This window comes from Bicyclus anynana, chromosome 8 (genome assembly GCF_947172395.1).
Source record: "Bicyclus anynana chromosome 8, ilBicAnyn1.1, whole genome shotgun sequence".
In the NCBI taxonomy this organism is placed as follows: domain Eukaryota; kingdom Metazoa; phylum Arthropoda; class Insecta; order Lepidoptera; family Nymphalidae; genus Bicyclus; species Bicyclus anynana.
Genome location: NC_069090.1, coordinates 9,290,838 through 9,309,777, shown reverse-complemented (window position 1 = coordinate 9,309,777; position 18,940 = coordinate 9,290,838). Strand labels below are relative to the sequence as shown.

The window sequence follows — 18,940 nt, the reverse complement described above, 5'->3', positions numbered from 1 at the left end:
AAATGGTTACTTAAATAGGGATTAAAAGGTAAGGTTCAAAGTTCTGGTGTGATAAATCCTTGGTTACAAAGAATTCATTTTTTATTGTTTTTCTATATTTAGTTACAATTTTGCGATTTTTTTTCTCTGCCACATGGTCTGACATTACACAATATCTAATAAAGTAGAAATCCATGTACTTGGAAGTTTAATTTATTAAATGACACCATAATTACATCATTTATAATCAACTCTTACATTATGTTTCTCGGTCAAATGAATAATTTTCAAGACCAACAGAATTATCAACTGTTTAAAGAAATTATAACAGACAAATTATTTTAAATCAACTTTGCAAACATAAAAAAAAACATAAGCTTATATATGTATTATCAAAGTGAATCAACAATACAAACAATTGAAATGCTTCATCTAAAAGTTGTATTGGAAAATCTATTATGCAAGCTAAGATTATCATACACTCAGGCCCTGACAATACAATGACGAAAAACACTATCAATTTAAATACAGCAAATAACCGACAGCAGATCCTCACTTTGCTCAAAAATGAGCGACTTACAGTGAGAAATATAAGCGATACACAATATAAAGCTAATAAAATAATAATATGTATTTTAATATGATAAAAATGATTTACAACCTCACAACCTAACAAAACTCCATCTGGTTCATGTACAAAATTTATCTGCACCATTTGTTTCAATCCAATTTGTAGTAACAATAAATAAACAATTAAATATTCTAAGTGAGACTATTAATATAACATCTGAATTAGAAACTACCTTCACCCATCTGTTTATTATTTAAGTTAGTAAAATTTAGTATGTTCAAAATTAATAAATTGCCAGTAGTTTTCCTAAAAAACTCCTTACCAAACTATCATCAGTCAATAATTTGTTAGTAATAGTTTAGCCAGGAATTTTCAAGCAACCTACTTGCAATAATTTTTTAAACATACTAGAGTAAAATACTTTTCATGTCATCCACATGGGTGAAGGTTGTTTCTAATTCAGATTTTAGACCATGGTCTTGGGCCAGGTGACTTAACCAGCCTTACATGGTTTAAAAAAAGACAGCCATTTCATAATTTATATATTTGTAAGCAGACAGTACAGCCTGTGATCTGCACAAACTAAGCATAAGATATAACACTACGAAATTATAATTTGTAAGTTCTTCCTTTATCTAAGATTAAAAAAATTAAAAATCATACTAAAAATAATATCAGAAAATATTTTGGTTTGTAATTTCACAAATTAGTGATTAAGATACCAGACTCTCGCAACTTTTTCGTACATATTACACAAAATATGACATGCATTTGATGATTATGTTCTTGTAAATAAAATAAAGTAAAACTATAAACGTATTATTTAAATTTTCATAGACATTAAAGTTCAACACAGGAACATGTTTGGATCAGTCAGAGAGTATCTTTTGTTTTTTTTTTTTCAATTTAACATTAACTGAAACACTTATATTTTAAAAATGTAACAACTTATAATTTTTTTAATACCTTAAATTTATATGATTAAAATATATAGGCTGTTTATAAAAAAATATGTTTCACAAAAATACTTAGTAAATTTTACATTTTAAAATACCTGACTGATCACGAAATATTCAGATCTAAAAGATCTTACACATATTGGTGAAATCTAATAAGTAGACTTGGTTTATGCCTCAATGAAATGAAATTATTTATTTCTGATATAGTTTAAATTCAAATAATTCGCACCTTTTGTGGGACAGAGGGACTACACCCATACTTACACGAGATTACTATATTTATGAATAAATAAAGATTTTTATAATAACATTATTTTCCGTCATTACATTTTAAATGTAATTATAGACATTAACATAATTATAATAAGATAATATAAAACTATTATTTTTTGTTGGTGTATAAATGTCGCTGCGTACGGAACGACGTTCATACGCGGATTAATCTATAATATACTCAGAGGCAGAATTATCCGCCCATTTTAATAAGACGCGAGTATATTAAAGTGGGCCGATAATTGTGCCTCTGAGTATATTACTATAATATCATAAAGAGACAAAGTTTGTGGTGTTGTAGGAGGTAATCTCTGGTTCTACTGAACCAATTATGAAAATTCTTTTACCACTACAAAGCCTCGTTATTTAAGAGTGTCATAGCCTACATTTTATCCCCGTATTCAAACGGCAACGGCACGGCAAAAATTTTCATCATTATGTGAGGAATACCGTTCAATATAAACATCGACATTAACGATATTTTTCCCATTTCTTGCCAAAAGCATGTCGACCCGTTCCATCAAAGATAAAACACGTTACGTATGCAGCGACCTTAAGTGTACATTATATACAACAATCGCCAGCTCATTATCATTATATTATTTGCACATAACAGTACATTTGCACAGTGTGATGTTTTAAGAAAAGTCATTATTATATAATCTCGTGAGTACTTTGCTGAGTTGATCATCCCTGTCGCATCTTAGGCCGTTTTTGTACACGTTAGTAAACTAAAAAAGCTCAATGATATTTCATAGTTACGCTCATGATAATAGGTGTATAACTTTGCTCTTGCTGTTTTAGGGTTCATTTACACGAGCAGCATCTGCTCCCGACGACTGCAGTCGGCGACATCTCGGCGGCAGTCGACGGCAGTCGACAACATCTTGGCGGCAGTCGACAGCAGTCGACGACATCTTGGCGGCAGTCAACAGCAGTCGACGGTGGTCGTCGACTGCAGTTGCCAGCTGCCTTTGACAATGTGCTGCTCGTGTAAATGATCCTTACTTTAGATGGTGTTAGCGGTGAATAGTCGTTAAAATAATTACAATATCGATGGCATTTCATATCTTTGGGTGTTATTTATAATAACATCACAACAATAGTTGACGAGTTTTGTTCATATCATAAAAATATTCAGTATTAAACTTATTTTTTAATTTTAAGGTATAAACTCAAATTTGGGCATTTGCGGAAAGTGTTATTATACATAAAGATATAGATGCATAGATTTCTAGATGTATTGTGTGTGTGTGTTAGGTTATCTTATGTGTTGACAAAAATATAGAGAAAAGTAGCGGCTATAGCTTGGCAACTTCGTTCGTACCACTCCTGATGCGGGACCGTGTAGCGATGAATGAAAAGCCCACGACTGACGCACCTCACTTCCCCGCACGCACGATTTCACACCCGCGCAGCCTTTCCCCCCGTCGCCCGCATATCATGGGAGTGTCATCAACGAACTTGCCAGACTATAATGATAGACATTACACCGAATAATAAAACTTCGAATTTCACAAGCTCTTACTAGTTAGTTCATAATTATCCCGTTAAGATTTAGATTTAGCAGTATTGCTACAAATGGCGCTTCTTTAAGTCATTTCGATTACATTTTTCACATTCACCAGCATAATATAAAAAAAAGAAGAGCAAAGTCGAACACGCAATAATTATTTTTATCATGTCAAAAAAAACGGCCTCAGGCGTATATCGCGCACACTGTAGCTAATCATATAAAAATATCGCGAAAGAGGATTTTATAGGGTGTAAGGTACAGTCTACAGAATATTTATAAAATTATATCCTACTCTGTATTATAGGACTGCATAGCGTGTTGACAGTGCACAGCGTTTTTGTGACTTACTTTTATTTTTATGTATTTTTGTCACAAAATAAAATTATAATATTACAAGACTTTGAGCCTGATATAATACAAAAAATAATAATGATTAAAAATAATATTATAAATTATAAACAACGTACATAAGTACCTACTCGAAATAAGAATCTACTGAAATTCCTTTTACGGTTCAGTAAACTGCCCCTTACACTGTGTATTTAGTTTTATAAGTAATAATAAAAGAGTCAATTTGCCTCGAATTCAAATTGGATTGCAACAGAGTAGGAGTGGGGGATCGATACATATACACACGGGAGGGGGTCGGTCGGGTGCGGGGCAGGGGGTCGGCGCTCACTCGCCCTTCAGCTCTTTGAGCCGCTCCTCCCTCGGCCGCGCGCCGCCGAATATTGACGAGGCCTGACTGGTGGACGCCAGCGAGTTCACTGGCTCCTTCACCGTCCGCGGCTCCAGCACCAGCTTCGGCCTGCCGGATGTGTCTGCAAACGAGTGACGACAGGTGACGCTACTTATTTTCGTAGAGTGGGGAGTTAGAGGGGTACCGATCGGTTGGCGAGAACGACTTGCGATATAAGGAGGAGCTCGTCGTGCGGTCGGCTTCAGTATATATATAAGTATAAGAATATATGAAAAGAAGTACCACAAACGGCCCGACCCGGGGTCACATCCAACGACCGCGCCATAGTAATGGCGTGCGACAAAATACCGCACGCAGGAGGCTATGCCTCGATCGTGCATACCCCCAGACCCATACGGGTCTGTGAGAAGAAGTCATGATGATGATGGCTTCAGTATACTCGTGGCGTTCGAGCCGTCCACATTTCTTGTCGTGTAATTCTTTGTTGGTAAACTATCAAAGACGTCTTTAACCCTACACACAACGTTCACAAGTGCGTGACTCCACTTAAGGTCATTCACTGCCATTCTAGGGTCTTATTTTGGTTACAGTTTGATTTGTTAATTAAGTTGTCCTGACAAATGTTATTGATACTTGTAGCTTGTAGAGACGAAGTACTTGTACTTGTAGGAAAGTAGATACAAAACATTTGATGCGAGATGTCTAGAGCACAAGAATGGCGGTTGTTCTGTTCATCAGATATGGTTTAAAGTACTAAAAGGTGTCCAAGTGTGGTGCGGATATCGTTACCTGATCTCGGAGGAGGTGCTTCATCGAAGTTGCGGCGGGGCTGCGGGCGCGGCGCGGGCGGCGCCCCGGAGCGGCCCATGCGGCCCCAGTCCCCGCTGCGCGCCTCCTCGCTAGCACCGCGCGCGCCGCGCTCGCTCCAGCGCTCGCCCCCGCGCTCACCGCCGCGCTCGCCGCCGCGATCCGCCCACCGGTCGCCGCTGGTGCCGCCGCTGCCGCGCGGCTCACCCCGCTCGCGATCTGCACCCACTGTGCTGTTACATCTCCTTACAAAATGCTTGGCATCATCAAACGTGATTGCTATATGATGTTTCTCTTTAGTCCATGTAGTAATGAAGAAAATTGCGCGTAAAGGAGATGGTCAAAAATTGTATGGAGCCCAGGTCCAGTCATTGTACCCTAGCGGAAATAAAAGAAAATATTTTTTTTTTAATCTATTTTTGATTATACAAATCTACGAATTTACTTTAATTCTTTCAAAATAATATTCATTATCTCCCGAGAAATGCAACACTATTCTGGGTAATTAATAATGACGGATTGATGACGTTTTCAATGCAGTAATCGATTTGACGTTTGCTGTCAATTGTCATGTCATAGTGGCTATATGGACGCCATCTTGATATAACTCAAAAACTTGGGTTTTTATTTTATTTATTTCTTTTTATTTAGTTACATTTATTCACTTTAATAAATTTTAATAAGATCCTTGTATTTTTAAAATTTTAATGATACCAGGTACAAGAGTGGACCTGAAATGGACCATGTCCTTTTAAAACTTTAATAAAAAAAAGGACGATTATGATCTATTTAAGTTGAACTTGCATCCATATGATTAGCAATATTATATAGGGATCGTAGTTGGCCAATCGTATTGCTGACCTCCATACATTTAGACATTTCCCGCTCGCGATCTGCACCCACTGTGCTGTTACATCCCTTTACAAGATGCTTGGCATCATCAAACATTTTTGTTACATGATATTTTTCTTTAGGCTTGTTGGGCACTTTTGGAATGGGGAAAAAGTACCGTACTAGCGTGACAGTGTGACGTGACGGGTAGCAGCGCCAGTGATTGTACCATTATTTTGTGGTAGAGGAAACATCTCGAGCAGGTCGCAGGACTTGTGACCTTGAAAGCAGGTTTATTTAAAGGATTCTTTCAGAATGCATCAACACTCACCTTCCCTGCCCGACATGTTCTCCATGCCCACACTAAACAAATTTATGATAAATAAATACAACACAAAATAAGCAAAACATTGCACAAAATCACTAACGCGACTGACAGCGTGACGGTGTCTACGCTGCCTAAAACACAACTGAGCTCAAGTTATCAAATATTCTCTTATTTTTACCAACACTGATACCTCCCTCCACAATAACATAAATAATGAATGTTAATACCATCCTTTATAGATGAACTTGTAACACGTAACTCCTAGATACAGATGACAGGGTATAAATCTCAACAAACTTCTAGTCCAGTCTGAACACAAGACTGTAGTTTACAATAAAATATCCTGATACCTAGGGGCTATTATGCCTGCACAGTTCAGGATGTTGCAACATCAGAGCAGACTAGAAGTTTAATGCTGAATAAATACAGATAATACACATACATATATATTACTTTGTGAAGCTAGCAGAGCAATGATATTGTGGCTTAAAATTATGTACTTGTTATTAATATTAAGGCTGGTCACTCCAAGATTATTTTTGGTTAGAAACACAGATGCCATACATATACATCTATTGTTATTTAAGAAGCATTGGACACATTGTGATTGTTATTTAAGAAGTTATTTACAAGTGTAATCCCGCCCGCACCGCTCACTCCCCTGTGTCGTAACACCCCACCCACATGTGAGGACTCAGTGATTATATCATCCTTTACCTTACTTAAGTCGGGTCAGCAAAATATGTTAATCTCTTCCATTCGCTTCTATCATTTTTCAACTTATCATCTACTCCTTTCACACACTCCAATAATCTCTTCTTCGGAATTGCTTTTTCACTGAGTCTTTTCCACTTACAATTTCAACATTCTTCTGGTAATACTACTTCCATCTGTCTGCTTTACATGTCCAAGCTAACCTTTTACTCCTAATGTCCAAGCTAACCTTTTACTCCTCAACTTTTCTGTCACTGGCGCCACTTTCAGACTTCATCCATCTCAACATACACATTTCGTTCGCATGCATCCACATCCCTTTTACCAACTTAGTATTTACATACAAAACCAATTACTACCCCAATACTATACTCGCAAAGTTGATCGTAGTTAATCAAATACAATAGATAAAGTTGATACAAACTTCGCTTCGGCAGTCTAGCCTCACCTCGCTCAACTTCCAATAGTTGTCGGTTATTGTGCCCTATTGAGAAGACTAGATGCAATGCGAGGTTCGAACACGAATTGCATCGCTTCATAGAAGCTTAAGCGAGTAGTGGCTTTTCCTTCACACATTTCTACAGCAAAGCGTTCATAGTCTATATTCAAAGTGTATATCATGATTAGACAATGGGAAAATGATTTTATTTTAAAGTCACACACCAAGCAGATGACAGATGATGCTAAAGTTAATGTTGTACAGAACACAGAACTCAAATGTCTGAACTTTTTATGTATTTTGTGAACTTACTCTTCCCAATACTGGAATCTATATTAAAGAAATATAATAAGAGGATTGATATATTGTTAATAATGTTAATACTATACAATTGCATATGAGATGTGACAAACTTGTCTTTGGAATATAATTCAATCATAAATATTTAAGAAAATGGTAACAAGATCAATACAACAAAGTCTTTAGGTTTTACCACTATACATACATGTACATGTAGCATGCAGGTGCGATAGTTATCTAATTGTACACTATTGTCAGACCAAACTACTTTCATAAACTTGTTATACTGCCCTGCAAATAAAAATAGCACTAGAATACTTTTGCTCAGATTTTTGTGTAATCCTTCTTTAAGCTATTGAGATATGATATTGTTTCTTGTGAAAAATTAATTTTATCATTCCAGTGTCTTGAATCTTTGAGTAAGAGATCAGCCTTGTAATGTTTTAAGATTTTTATTTTTCAAAAAGAATTACAAAATTGGTAAATGAAAAAAAACATTAACAAAGCTTAACTATACATCTATTAGTCTACCATTTAATATAATTATATTTAACTAACTTAGAGGCAGATATTATACTTTAATTTAAAATTTACATGCATACTAAGTAGAACATAAGACTATTGTAAAACAATGATCATGTTTACTAGAAAGTATTATGATTTATTTCTTAATGTGTTTTACTTATTTTTGAAAATGAATGATAATACTAAAAAGCCAAACTATATGTGGAATGTTTATCAACAAACAAAATAAAAAATGAAGCTGGAAAACGCATGTCATTTCATACCTTATCTTATAAACTTTTTTAGAAAATGTTATTTTTATTTAAGCTGATCAAAATTGTCATTCGCTAATTAAAATTATTATCCTACTAATATTATAAACGTGAAAGTTTAAATGGATGTTTGTTATTCTTTCACACTGTAAAATGAAGATTGATAATACCCTGGATTAAATTATTATAAGCTACTTTATTTTTGCTTTGCTATTATTAGAGGCTACTTTATATGTCGAAAATAACCATGGTTATGATGGTCTGATATGTTTGTTACTCTTTCATATACCAACTACTGAACCAAATTAGCTGAAATTTGATAGATTTTAGCCTGAATACCACATAGGCTATTCAGGCTATAATCTATCTCAATTCCAAATTTCAGCTAATTTGGTTCAGTAGTTGGGATATGAAAGAGTAACAACATTTGATACCATATTTTTTTAATTAATTGTTCCCGTGGGATATTTGTTACTCTTTAACGCCGTAACCACTAAACCAATTTGGTTGAAATTTACAACAACTCTTGTCTCGTCGAGCGATTAATGCCCTCATTTTAAATTTGTGTTGTTGATAAACATTTTACATAGAGTTTGGCTTTAGTGTGCAATGCAATGAAGAAATAATGTATGAAAGTGGAAACCAAAGACAAGTGAATGTTTGGGATGATGTTAGCAGTGTTACCATGTATGAACCCGCCACCCTGGCTCCGAGGCGCGCGGCGCTCGGCCGCGTCGAAGTGCTCGTACGTACCACGGCCGCCGTCCCGCCGGAACCCGCCGCCGCCGCCGCCCCGTCCGTCTCGTCCACCGTCCCGACCGCCGTCGCGCCCATCTCGGCGGCCTCGGTCGAAGCCACCCCCCCTAAAGTGTAACAAGACATGTGAATTTGTTGAATTGTTGACGTTGTTGTTGTTAAAGAATCAGCATGTAGTTTTTGTTGTTAGATTACTTGTCTGCTCACAGACCCACAGGCCGGTGGATACTCGAAAGGCGAAAGGCCTATAGCATTTTGCCAACTGTGTCACCTTAATACTGATACACATGCAAAACTTATGATTGAAAGTACAAAACTGATGAATTTAAATTATTTAATTCATGCAGAACATATTAAATTGAGTATCATTTATATTGATACAGAAATGAGATTGGAAGTTACTGGTATAACATAGATGAAGTAGCTTTGAGTGGGGCATAGAGTTCCAAGATAAGTTGTGGGTAGGTAGATGAAACAGTAATTAATTGAAACTCTTACAAAGTCAAGCATTTTAATTATGATATGTATCACAAATATTGAGGACAATTTTGATTATATCAGACACATTATTAAGATACTCAACTCCAGTGGCGAGGGATGGAATTTTGACGAAGGTAAGCCATCCCAACGAAATGGAAATTTACACAATACACACTTCAGTTTCCCTTACATACTGATGATGAGATGGATTTTTAAAAGGTAACCTGGTGTTGGAATTGGCCTGTATAGACTCTGAGACTCTTCTGAATCAGTTTCTTAATGGTGGAGCTGAACAGAACAGTTGAGGCTGAGAGTCAATTAATAGATTGATAAAATATGTGCCAAACAACGAATCCACTCTGAAATAGCATCTATCGCTGTTGATGTTAGTATGTTGATAAAGGGTTTGTAAGACAATTTTACTGACATATTTATTCACTGATTATAACAAAAAAAGATCGCCACACATCCCACCAATCTGATCAGGCATTTTAACCCAGCTAGGTATTGTTTCCATATACACAATAGCGTATTTTCAGTTGAGTGGTCTCAAAGTTTTGTGCAAACAATATTCCTCTCCACTCCCGTCCAGCCATACTAAATAGGTTGAATGAGACAAACATATTCAATTCAAATTGCCTCGTTATTTTGTCATATCACTACAAAGATAAAGAAACACAATCTGAGCGGCCAGACTTATACTAAAATACTTACCTAATAGAAAAGCAAGGATTACATACATTTCCAAATTAATTACCTGTCACTCCTTTTTTCTTCAGCAACATCAATTTTGATAAAATTACCATCTACATTGAGAACTCCATTCATTTCAATGGCTTTGATCAAGTCTTCCAAATATTCAAATTCCACATAGCAGAAGCCTTTGAATTTATCTGTTTCTTTGTCCATAACCAGCCTTACATTTTTAATAGATAAGTCCTGAAAACAGAATACATTTTTTTTTGGTTAACACATTCATTGCCAAACCAAAATCTTGGAATAACTTAAATGGACCGTTACCGGTCACAGCATGCAGGCCGTTTCAAGCGACATTGTATGGTGTGGCAATGAACATGGTAAATTAATTATTTTAACTTATTGATATTCATTTAAATTAAAGAAGGAGGATCTACTTCGTAAAATGTAAAATATTTGTCTGCATAAAAATTACAAAATTACTTGGTTATTACACATATTATATTTACTTCTAAACACTGAAAATAAATATAAGTGCTTAGAGCTAACTGTGCATAGAAAAATTTATTAAAAACTCGCCAAAGCCCAGCTGATTCACCCTCATAGTTCCAGTGAGAATATGGGGATAAAATATAGTCTATGACACTCACAAATAACATGGATTTCTAGGGGTAAAAGATTTTTTCAAAGTCAGTTAAGTAGATCCAGAGATCCTAACAACACCACAAACTTAGTTCTTTATAATATTAGTATAGATCTGTGTCGAGTCAAATTCAGAATGTTACTTTTAAATCAAATTAAAAATAAATTAATTTTAGTTAATAACACATATAAGTTCTTTTTGTATCATGAATAAACATATTTTACATAATATTTTTAAACATTTGTAAGCAACTTGTGTAGGTAAACAACAATACTTTTCTCTATTCACCATTTATAGAGAAAAGTATTGTTGTTTACCTAAAATTAAAGAACGAGGCAGATCTCATGTTATTTTTACTTACATAAATCTTGCCAAGGCTAAGTGCAATATGTAATTTTACCTACTTTACAATTAAATTAAATAAATAGCATCAGCTTTCAGTTCTATATTTATAATCACTGTTCATTGATATTATTAACATGAGTTGCAAAGATTGTATAACACAACATTAACACAGTAAATAAAGTATGACAATTTGTTGTTTTTAATAAATTATTAATCAATTACAATTTACTTGTCTGGTTACCTTTCTTATTGGTATGATTTTCGGATTATTAGTAGTCAAATAAAGAGTCAACAAAATTATTTGTGTTACTTACTGGAAAGATTCTGTTAATATCGCCTTGGATGATGCCCGAGGGTAAATTGCCGACATAGGCCTTGTAAGGGGGTTCGGACGGGAGCGGGCGACCGCCCGCCGTCCTTCTGCCGCCTCCGTAGTCCCTGCACACAGTCATGAACCATGGTATAATATAACCTACAAATACACATTTCACTCACTATTCACATCCGCAAACCACTCAATAGCACCGCAAAGAGCCGAACAATGATTGTTAATTAGATTTAATATCACACGCTTTGTTTAATACCACTTTCAGTCAATGTTATCGCACTGTCAGAGCAACTGATTTTTTGGAGAATACCGCAAAAGTATGAGATGAAAATAATTTTAATGAAAACTAACTTCAATCGAATCATTTTAGGATTAAATTAAATCAGCAGTAGTTATATTTTCTGAATAAATACCTCAGATTACCGTCGTCAAACCCACTGCGACCTGCCATGTTAAGAAACATGGAAAGAAATAATAACTGCGCGCGCACGGCGCGCATCAATTTCTTTTTTCTAGGCAGCGCCACAGATGTAATTTATTTTATTTTGAGCAGCAGAGCAGCGCGCCGTGGTTATTACAGATTACAATACAAAAAAATTGCCTTTGACACCATAAAATAGTTGTATTTCGAGTATTTATTTTTATAGACAGAGATTTTAGCGACAATTAGTTACAAACAATTTAATACGGAGGTTTATGGCAGAAGCAGTGCTTTATTTTACTTTATAAAAACCCCATGTTTATTTCACGTAAGTAATTGTTATCGCTAGATCGTAGTGTCCAGCTCCAGCATCAAACGAATCCCATGCAATTCCATAACCTTAATAAATTCTAAGATGAAAGTAGAGCAAATTGCATTTCTACATTTTAATTTACGCTAAAAAAAATTGTTTACATATTAGAACTACCGTTTATTTTTCATTAAAATGCTATAGTAATTTTCATTAGGCATTCCATTTTTATTTATATTCTGCTTTACTGAACTGAAAAAAACGCTTAGAACTATAGGTGTCAAAGCTTAAACCGCTACTTAATGTTGACAGTTTATATTTATGATTCGAACATTCGCAAGCAAGTCTAATAGAAAAATTGTGGTCGTTATGATCGCTTAGTGGAACGTAGCATTAAGCATAAACGCGCTTAACACCACCCGAACCATAGACATAAATTCCAACAGAGTACGGAGTATTTATGATTTCTCATTCTCTGTGTCTGTTGATTTCTTTGGTTGACAATGACATTGACACTGACATTTTACTCACATGTTATTTCAATTTTGGTTCGGTGTTCATACTTTATTTTGAGGTTATAAAAATTAAATACCGAAACCATCAAGCGAAATCCAAACTTAACTTTGTCAATAATTATTTGGATTTGCGATGAGATTATTATAGCTAATATTTAAGTTTATGTGATTATGAATAAAAAATGAAAGACGAAAATAATATAAATAAAGCTCCTAAAGAGATAATTTCCTCTTTATTGGATGCTTTCGATTTTCTGAAATCACCAAAAGATGATTTAAAAGTTACGGGCGCTCTAAAAGTTATTTCTCGTCTAAAAGAAAATGAGGTAATTTTCACATGTATACATTTGTTCTATTATAGACGGAAATTTTTGCTGTACCTTTAAATGATGTGTTATTTATATTGTTTACAGAATGAAAAAAACTTACAATATACCTTGAAACGATTGATAAGGAGTCTGGGTGCAAATGCACCTGACATGCGGATGGGTCATTTTGCTACTCTTGTGAGCCTGTTATCCAAATTTGACCAGATAACAACATCCCATTTGTTAGATTTGGTAAAGAAAGAGTTACATGCAAGTGGATCCTCGAAAAGTGTAAGAATATCCTACCATATTATTATTCCAAGTTTTTGGTAACTTTCATAATAGAGGGGTTTATGGCAGTTTTCCTTCCAAAAAGTTCAATGCTTTATGGCAGAACAAACCAAACAATCATATTTGCGATCCTGTCTGAAGGATATATTGCCTGGTGGTTGGTGAAATTACAGACCCAAGTCCAGCTTATAGCCCTTGGCCTGACTATCTAACATAATTGCAACAAGTTCTATATTTGATTGGGTATTTGAAGTAGGATGTACTCTAGTAGGGTCCTATCTAATTTGGCTGGCCAGGAAAAACAGCCTGAGTAATAAAGATCTGTGTTGATCCCTCTCTTCAAAAGGCCTCTATACCTGCACCTGTGCCACAAGCCCCAGAATCTGATCTGAGGTTCTATCTCTGCTACACAAGAGACAGCACAGTAAATCCATGCTATGATAGCTCTGTACTGCTGTACTGTAGATAGACTGATTCTTGGTCAGTATGTTGGTCGGCATATATTGTCTTCTGCTTAACATAAAGTTGTCACAAATGTAGCAAAAGAAATAAACACTTTAATAACTTTGCAGGAAGTTGGAGATGTATCTTTGGGTCAGATATTGGTGTGCTGTGCTGTGTTTAGATCTGGTCTGATGTTAAAAAGCACAAATGAACAGCAGAAAGAATTATTACAACTTCTAAAAACAGCCAGCACTAAAAAGGTGTATTTAAATACTGTTGCATCTCTTGTTTTGTTAGACTTTGTTGTTCAGGTAATTATACTTAAACATAATAATTTGATTTATATTTAAATGATATCCATGAACCAACTTTATAGCATCAATAGCTCAATGGTAAGAGCGGTCGGACTCATCATAGAGGGGTGGTGGTTCAATCCCTGCCCCATTGGTCTATTGTCGTACTAACTCCTAACACAATCTTTTCTGACTAATTGGAGGGGAATGTGAATATTGGTCAAATTAAAAAAAAGATATGGCAAATATTCTTTTAAAAAAACCAATTTTTTTTTCAGTATTACTAGAACAAAAAGGAGAAATTTCATACAAATTTTCATCCTTTATAACTAAGTGGTTTAACTTTCTCTAAGATTACATTTAGATCATCCATTTATAAAAATGGTTTAGTATTTTAACTACTACTTTTGTATTTGTACTTAATATTAGCATGATTACATCCATGATCCAGAAAAATCTGAAAGAAATATCCTACTCTAATGTAAATACTAACTTATTTAATAATACTAACTTATCAATGTAATAAACTTATTAGCTAAAATTTAAAATTTAATTTACAGCTAAATGAAGACCAATTTGCGACAATTGTGTGGCCAAACATTAAACAGGAATATAAAAAAGACATTAAGGACCACACATTGGATTCTCTATATTTTCTCCTTGTGGTCAGTGCAAAATTTCCCCAACAAGTTAAGCTAAGAAAGCTTATTGGTGTACCTGATGTATTGCATGAAGATCATATTCCTGATATCTGTGAAAAGCTAATGGTAATTATACTTAGTAAAATATTGATAGCTTACTGGTAAATTACCTGGACTCATCATAGAGTGGTTGATCCCAGCCCTCTGGACTAATGGTGATGATGGCTAAGTTTGAATATATTGATTTTTAGGATACTTTTTATGACCTTTTTTACCCAAATGGGTAAATATAAACATAAGCTCACAAATAACAAAGATATTAGTAATTTTGTTTGACTGCCCATACAAATCTTACAATCATTATATACCTAAGACGTCATTAATTCTATTGTTCAATCCACTTCTAACACAGTCTTTTATGACTAGTTAGAAAAGCATGAGAAAATTGGTAATATTTAAAAGATATTTTATGGCAAATCTTAATATATATATAAATTACATATCACATTGTTTGTCTTCCTAAACTAAATAACCAATTTAAATTTCAAGTGCATAAGTCAAAGCAAAGTTTGATCGGGTCTGCCTGTCTGTATTTATAAAAAATTAATAAAATTAGAAATTCAAATTAACTATGAAGTTACTTTTAAAGAAAAGCAATTACATACTCTTAAACAAGCTATGACATCTAATTTAGACATTGTTTAGGTATATACATTTATATTAGTTTCAACACACTTTAAATATTACTCAGAATTGTTACAATGTTTTACTGGACAACACTTCACTTAAATGAAGCTGTGACCTGTTAATTCAAGTGGTGTGCATAGATGAAAAATACACTTTGGAGGATCATTAGAAACCTACATTAGAGAAGGAATATTCTATTTTGTATTTTCTGTCTAAAACCTACCCTAGTTGACTTGTAACTTGTTGGTAAACACTTACTTGATTTGATGCAAAAATTGGTTTCTTCAATTAACAATTTATTGACTAAAACGCGAGAACGGAAGTAGTTAATGTGGAATTAATATATATATTTTTTTACAGACAGGTGTAGACTTCAATTCCATAAGTCACCCTATTTACAAAGAAATTGGAGTTCAAATTGTTAAATCTCCACATCTACAATTATTTTGGAACAAAATAGATGGATATCTTGTGAAACATAATAGAAACAGAGAATTAGCATCATTAAATATATTAAACACAATTTTACTTAATTTAAATGAAAATGTTGCCATCATACCTGATTTGCTTAGTGACAACTTTTTTAAGTTGTTTATGGATTGGTTTAAAGGTTTGCAGACAGCAAGTAAAATCAGGAATAGGAGAGATGATGAGGATGATAATAAAATCATGATTACAAAACAAAAGGAGGTGCTTCATGCTTTAGCAAAAGCATTGAAAAATACAATGGTTGATAGTCAAATTAGGGTGGCAACATTTAAAAAGTTGCTGTTGCATCCTGGTGAAATAAATTTTTCAGAGATCACAGGTTCTACTATTGTTAAATCTATTATAGCAGATCTTGATTCAGGTGGACTAAAAAAGATGGCTAAAGTTTTAAAGAAAGTTCTATTGAATACATCAAAAAAATATATTAAAGAGAATGTTGAGAGAAATTGGTACAACAATGAAAGAGTAAAAGCATCTGAACTCATTTCTTTAATAGTGAGTCATGAAGCTGTCAAAGATGATACACAATTCAAAATTACAAATATGCAACTTCTGATGTGCTTCGGATTCTTCAAAATTAGTGGAGATAATGATGTAGCAGTTAGCAGTGAATTAGCAGGTGATGATCAAGCTAATAGATTTTCTTTAATGGTTTTAAACATTTAAGGGACATGCTACATTATTGCCTGTATTAATACGTCACAGACGACACATGCACAGTCAGTTTCAGCAATGAATCACAACAGCGCTACGCTTTAATGTACGTGCGACGTAACGCACTACTGAAGTATCGCTCTTACACATTGTGTGCTTAGTGTGTAATATGAGTCGACAAAGACGTCATTTTCAGTTCTTCGTCACGTCTTTGCGTATCATAGACATTACAAAAGCTGTAGTGACATGCAAAGTTTAAATAATTCACATAGTATTCTATTCACTATCCAGAGTATAGTGGAAATTTAAATTATGTATTGTTAAAAAGTTCCTGTATATTTTTTCAGGTTCCATTAAGACCAGCTTTTACCGCTGCTTCACATCGCGTTCTTCAAATGTAGATAATTTGGTGGAAGTTTTATCATCACTTACCTCATTCATATCCAACATTATGATAAAAGAAAAAGTTAGAGAAAAACTGGAGAAACAATTTCCAAAAGAAAACATGGACTGTTGGGAAATGCTTACAGATGTGTGTCAAAAGTTACAAAAAAATGAGACTAACTCAAAAGTAGATAAAGTTTTTCTTATTTTGCTATATCAACTTGGTCTGTTTTTATTTTCGGAGCCTACTCATGTTAAGATGGCGCGAAGTTCTATAGCAGAGTTAAAAAGTTGTTATGATCATTATAAGAAGGAATTGAAAATGAAAAGAGCAAAAGATAAGAATAATTTTATAAATGATGAGCCAGAATGGATCGAAGTAATGGTTGAAGTGTTGTTGTCCATTTTGTCAATTGAATCTAGTGTACTTCGTGCAGTAGTTCAATGTGTTTTCAGACTTCTTTGGGAATATTTAACACCTTCAAGTATTGGTCAAATTGTGTCTGTTTTGGACCCAGACAGTGAATCTAATCCTCTTACACAGGAAAGCGAATCTGAAGATGAAGATGAAGACCATACAGACTCTGAAAATGCTGAGGCAGAGAATTCTGAAGAAAATATGGAGGTTAATGGAGAAATGAGTGATGACAGTGATAGCGAAGTAGAAGATGATGATGATTATGATGAAGATATTAAGACACCTGACCAACTTCGCATAGCGGTACAAAAGGCTCTGGGAACAGCTGCAGCTCCTGATACTGACAGTGAAAGCATTGATGCAGATATGTTAACAGAAGAAGAAGGTAAAAAACTGGATGATGCTTTAGCGGAGGCGTTTAAGCAATTTAATGAAGACAAAAATAAGAAAAGTAAAAAAGATCGAAAAAATAAGAAAGCTTTAGCAGATTTTAGGATAAGGGTGCTTGATCTAATAGATATTTACTTAGAGAAGGATCCAGCAATGGACATTTGTTTAGGAATGATTGCCCCTTTAACCAGATGTCTTGAGTTCTGTATGCAGGATAATCAATTTAAAGAATTGGAAAACAGACTAAGAAAAACTATTAAAAATCTTACAAAAATCAGAAAATTTACATCTGTTGGTGACATTGATGGTAAAATATTAGAAGATTATTTGAAATCTATTATAGATAAAGGTGACAGGTCCCATTTTATGTACCAAGCACTTGGTGACATCATAACATACTTTGCTGTATTTATTATTCACTGTTCACAAAAACTTGACATGGATATTTCAGAAGTATCAAAAAAGCAGGGCGACAATTCACCAATTGTTGAGAAATTTAAAGTATATGTGGAAAATTATTTTCGTAATCGTAATTGCTTGCTTCCCATAATTTTTTTCCACAATGTCTTGCAAACAGAATGGGAAGGAAAGTTTAAACTAATCCCCATTATAATTAAAAACATATTTGATGACACTGTGAGGCAATTTCGTCGCAATGAAGGTCTTAATTTATTAATTGGATTTTACCAAGCATTAAATAGGTGTAAACCCACTTTAAAAGCAACAATAAGTGATATTTTGAATGCAGAAAAATGTTTCAATGATTCATTTACAAAATTTGTAAAATCGAACCATGAAGTAGAAATGAAATCCAATTTTTTGGTATCTTTGAGAAAATTACTTAATGTAATGAAAATGTTTCACGAAAATAGTAAAATACAAACGGACTTAGACATAAAGTCAATGTTAGACGCGCTGACATCATTTAAGACTACTGTTAAAGTAAAACACAACAGTGAAAAACCGAATCACACACACAGTGGAAAATCAAAGAAAAAAAACAAGCGCAAAATACTACAGACTAATGGTGTTCCATCAGAACCAGATGTAAAAAAATCAAAATTGGATTCTTGTAGTGAATAATTTTTAATGTCATCTTATTTAATTGTACATTTGCAATTGAATGAAATATATAATTTGTAATAATAATCTTATTTGTTTTTTCTTTTATTAATTAATATCGATGTATTTCGGACTCTTATTCCATGCACTATGAAAATTAAGGTAATATTAAAGTAAGGATTAATTTAAGGG

At 34.1% G+C, this 18,940-nt stretch overlaps 2 protein-coding genes across 3 annotated transcripts; one reads left to right on the top strand and one right to left on the bottom strand.

Annotated features, from left to right (window-relative positions):
- Positions 1-63: 63 nt before the first annotated feature.
- Positions 64-12,014, bottom strand: LOC112049919 (eukaryotic translation initiation factor 4H). 2 transcript variants are annotated; one of them, XM_024087981.2, is made up of 6 exons: positions 11,855-12,014; positions 11,428-11,551; positions 10,187-10,368; positions 8,878-9,056; positions 4,788-5,024; positions 64-4,119 (listed from the first exon to the last, which is right to left on the bottom strand). In XM_024087981.2, exons 1-6 carry the CDS (start codon positions 11,938-11,940, stop codon positions 3,974-3,976), a joined length of 954 nt encoding a protein of 317 aa, XP_023943749.2. In that variant the 5' UTR covers positions 11,941-12,014; the 3' UTR covers positions 64-3,973. The 2 variants fall into 2 exon arrangements, with proteins under 2 accessions (XP_023943749.2, XP_052738818.1); XM_052882858.1 differs by having other exon boundaries at positions 8,947-9,056.
- Positions 12,015-12,731: 717 nt separating this feature from the next.
- Positions 12,732-18,835, top strand: LOC112049927 (uncharacterized). Its single transcript, XM_024087991.2, has 6 exons — positions 12,732-13,013; positions 13,101-13,286; positions 13,859-14,041; positions 14,584-14,790; positions 15,712-16,459; positions 16,842-18,835. Exons 1-6 carry the CDS (start codon positions 12,870-12,872, stop codon positions 18,767-18,769), a joined length of 3,396 nt encoding a protein of 1,131 aa, XP_023943759.2. The 5' UTR covers positions 12,732-12,869; the 3' UTR covers positions 18,770-18,835.
- The last annotated feature ends 105 nt before the right edge of the window (positions 18,836-18,940 follow it).

Bases quoted from the DNA above. Each gene is read 5' to 3' on its own strand.
- LOC112049927 (XM_024087991.2), top strand. From the start codon at position 12,870: ATGAAAGACGAAAATAATATAAATAAAGCTCCTAAAGAGATAATTTCC. The intron at 13,287-13,858 runs GTAAGAATATCC...ATAACTTTGCAG, and splicing joins CAAGTGGATCCTCGAAAAGT to GAAGTTGGAGATGTATCTTT. The intron at 16,460-16,841 runs GTGATGATCAAG...ATATTTTTTCAG, and splicing joins AGTTAGCAGTGAATTAGCAG to GTTCCATTAAGACCAGCTTT.
- LOC112049919 (XM_024087981.2), bottom strand. From the start codon at position 11,940: ATGCGCGCCGTGCGCGCGCAGTTATTATTTCTTTCCATGTTTCTTAAC. The intron at 10,369-11,427 runs GTAAGTAACACA...TTCTGTTTTCAG, and splicing joins ATATTAACAGAATCTTTCCA to GACTTATCTATTAAAAATGT. The intron at 5,025-8,877 runs GTAACACTGCTA...CAGTGGGTGCAG, and splicing joins GGGTGGCGGGTTCATACATG to ATCGCGAGCGGGGTGAGCCG.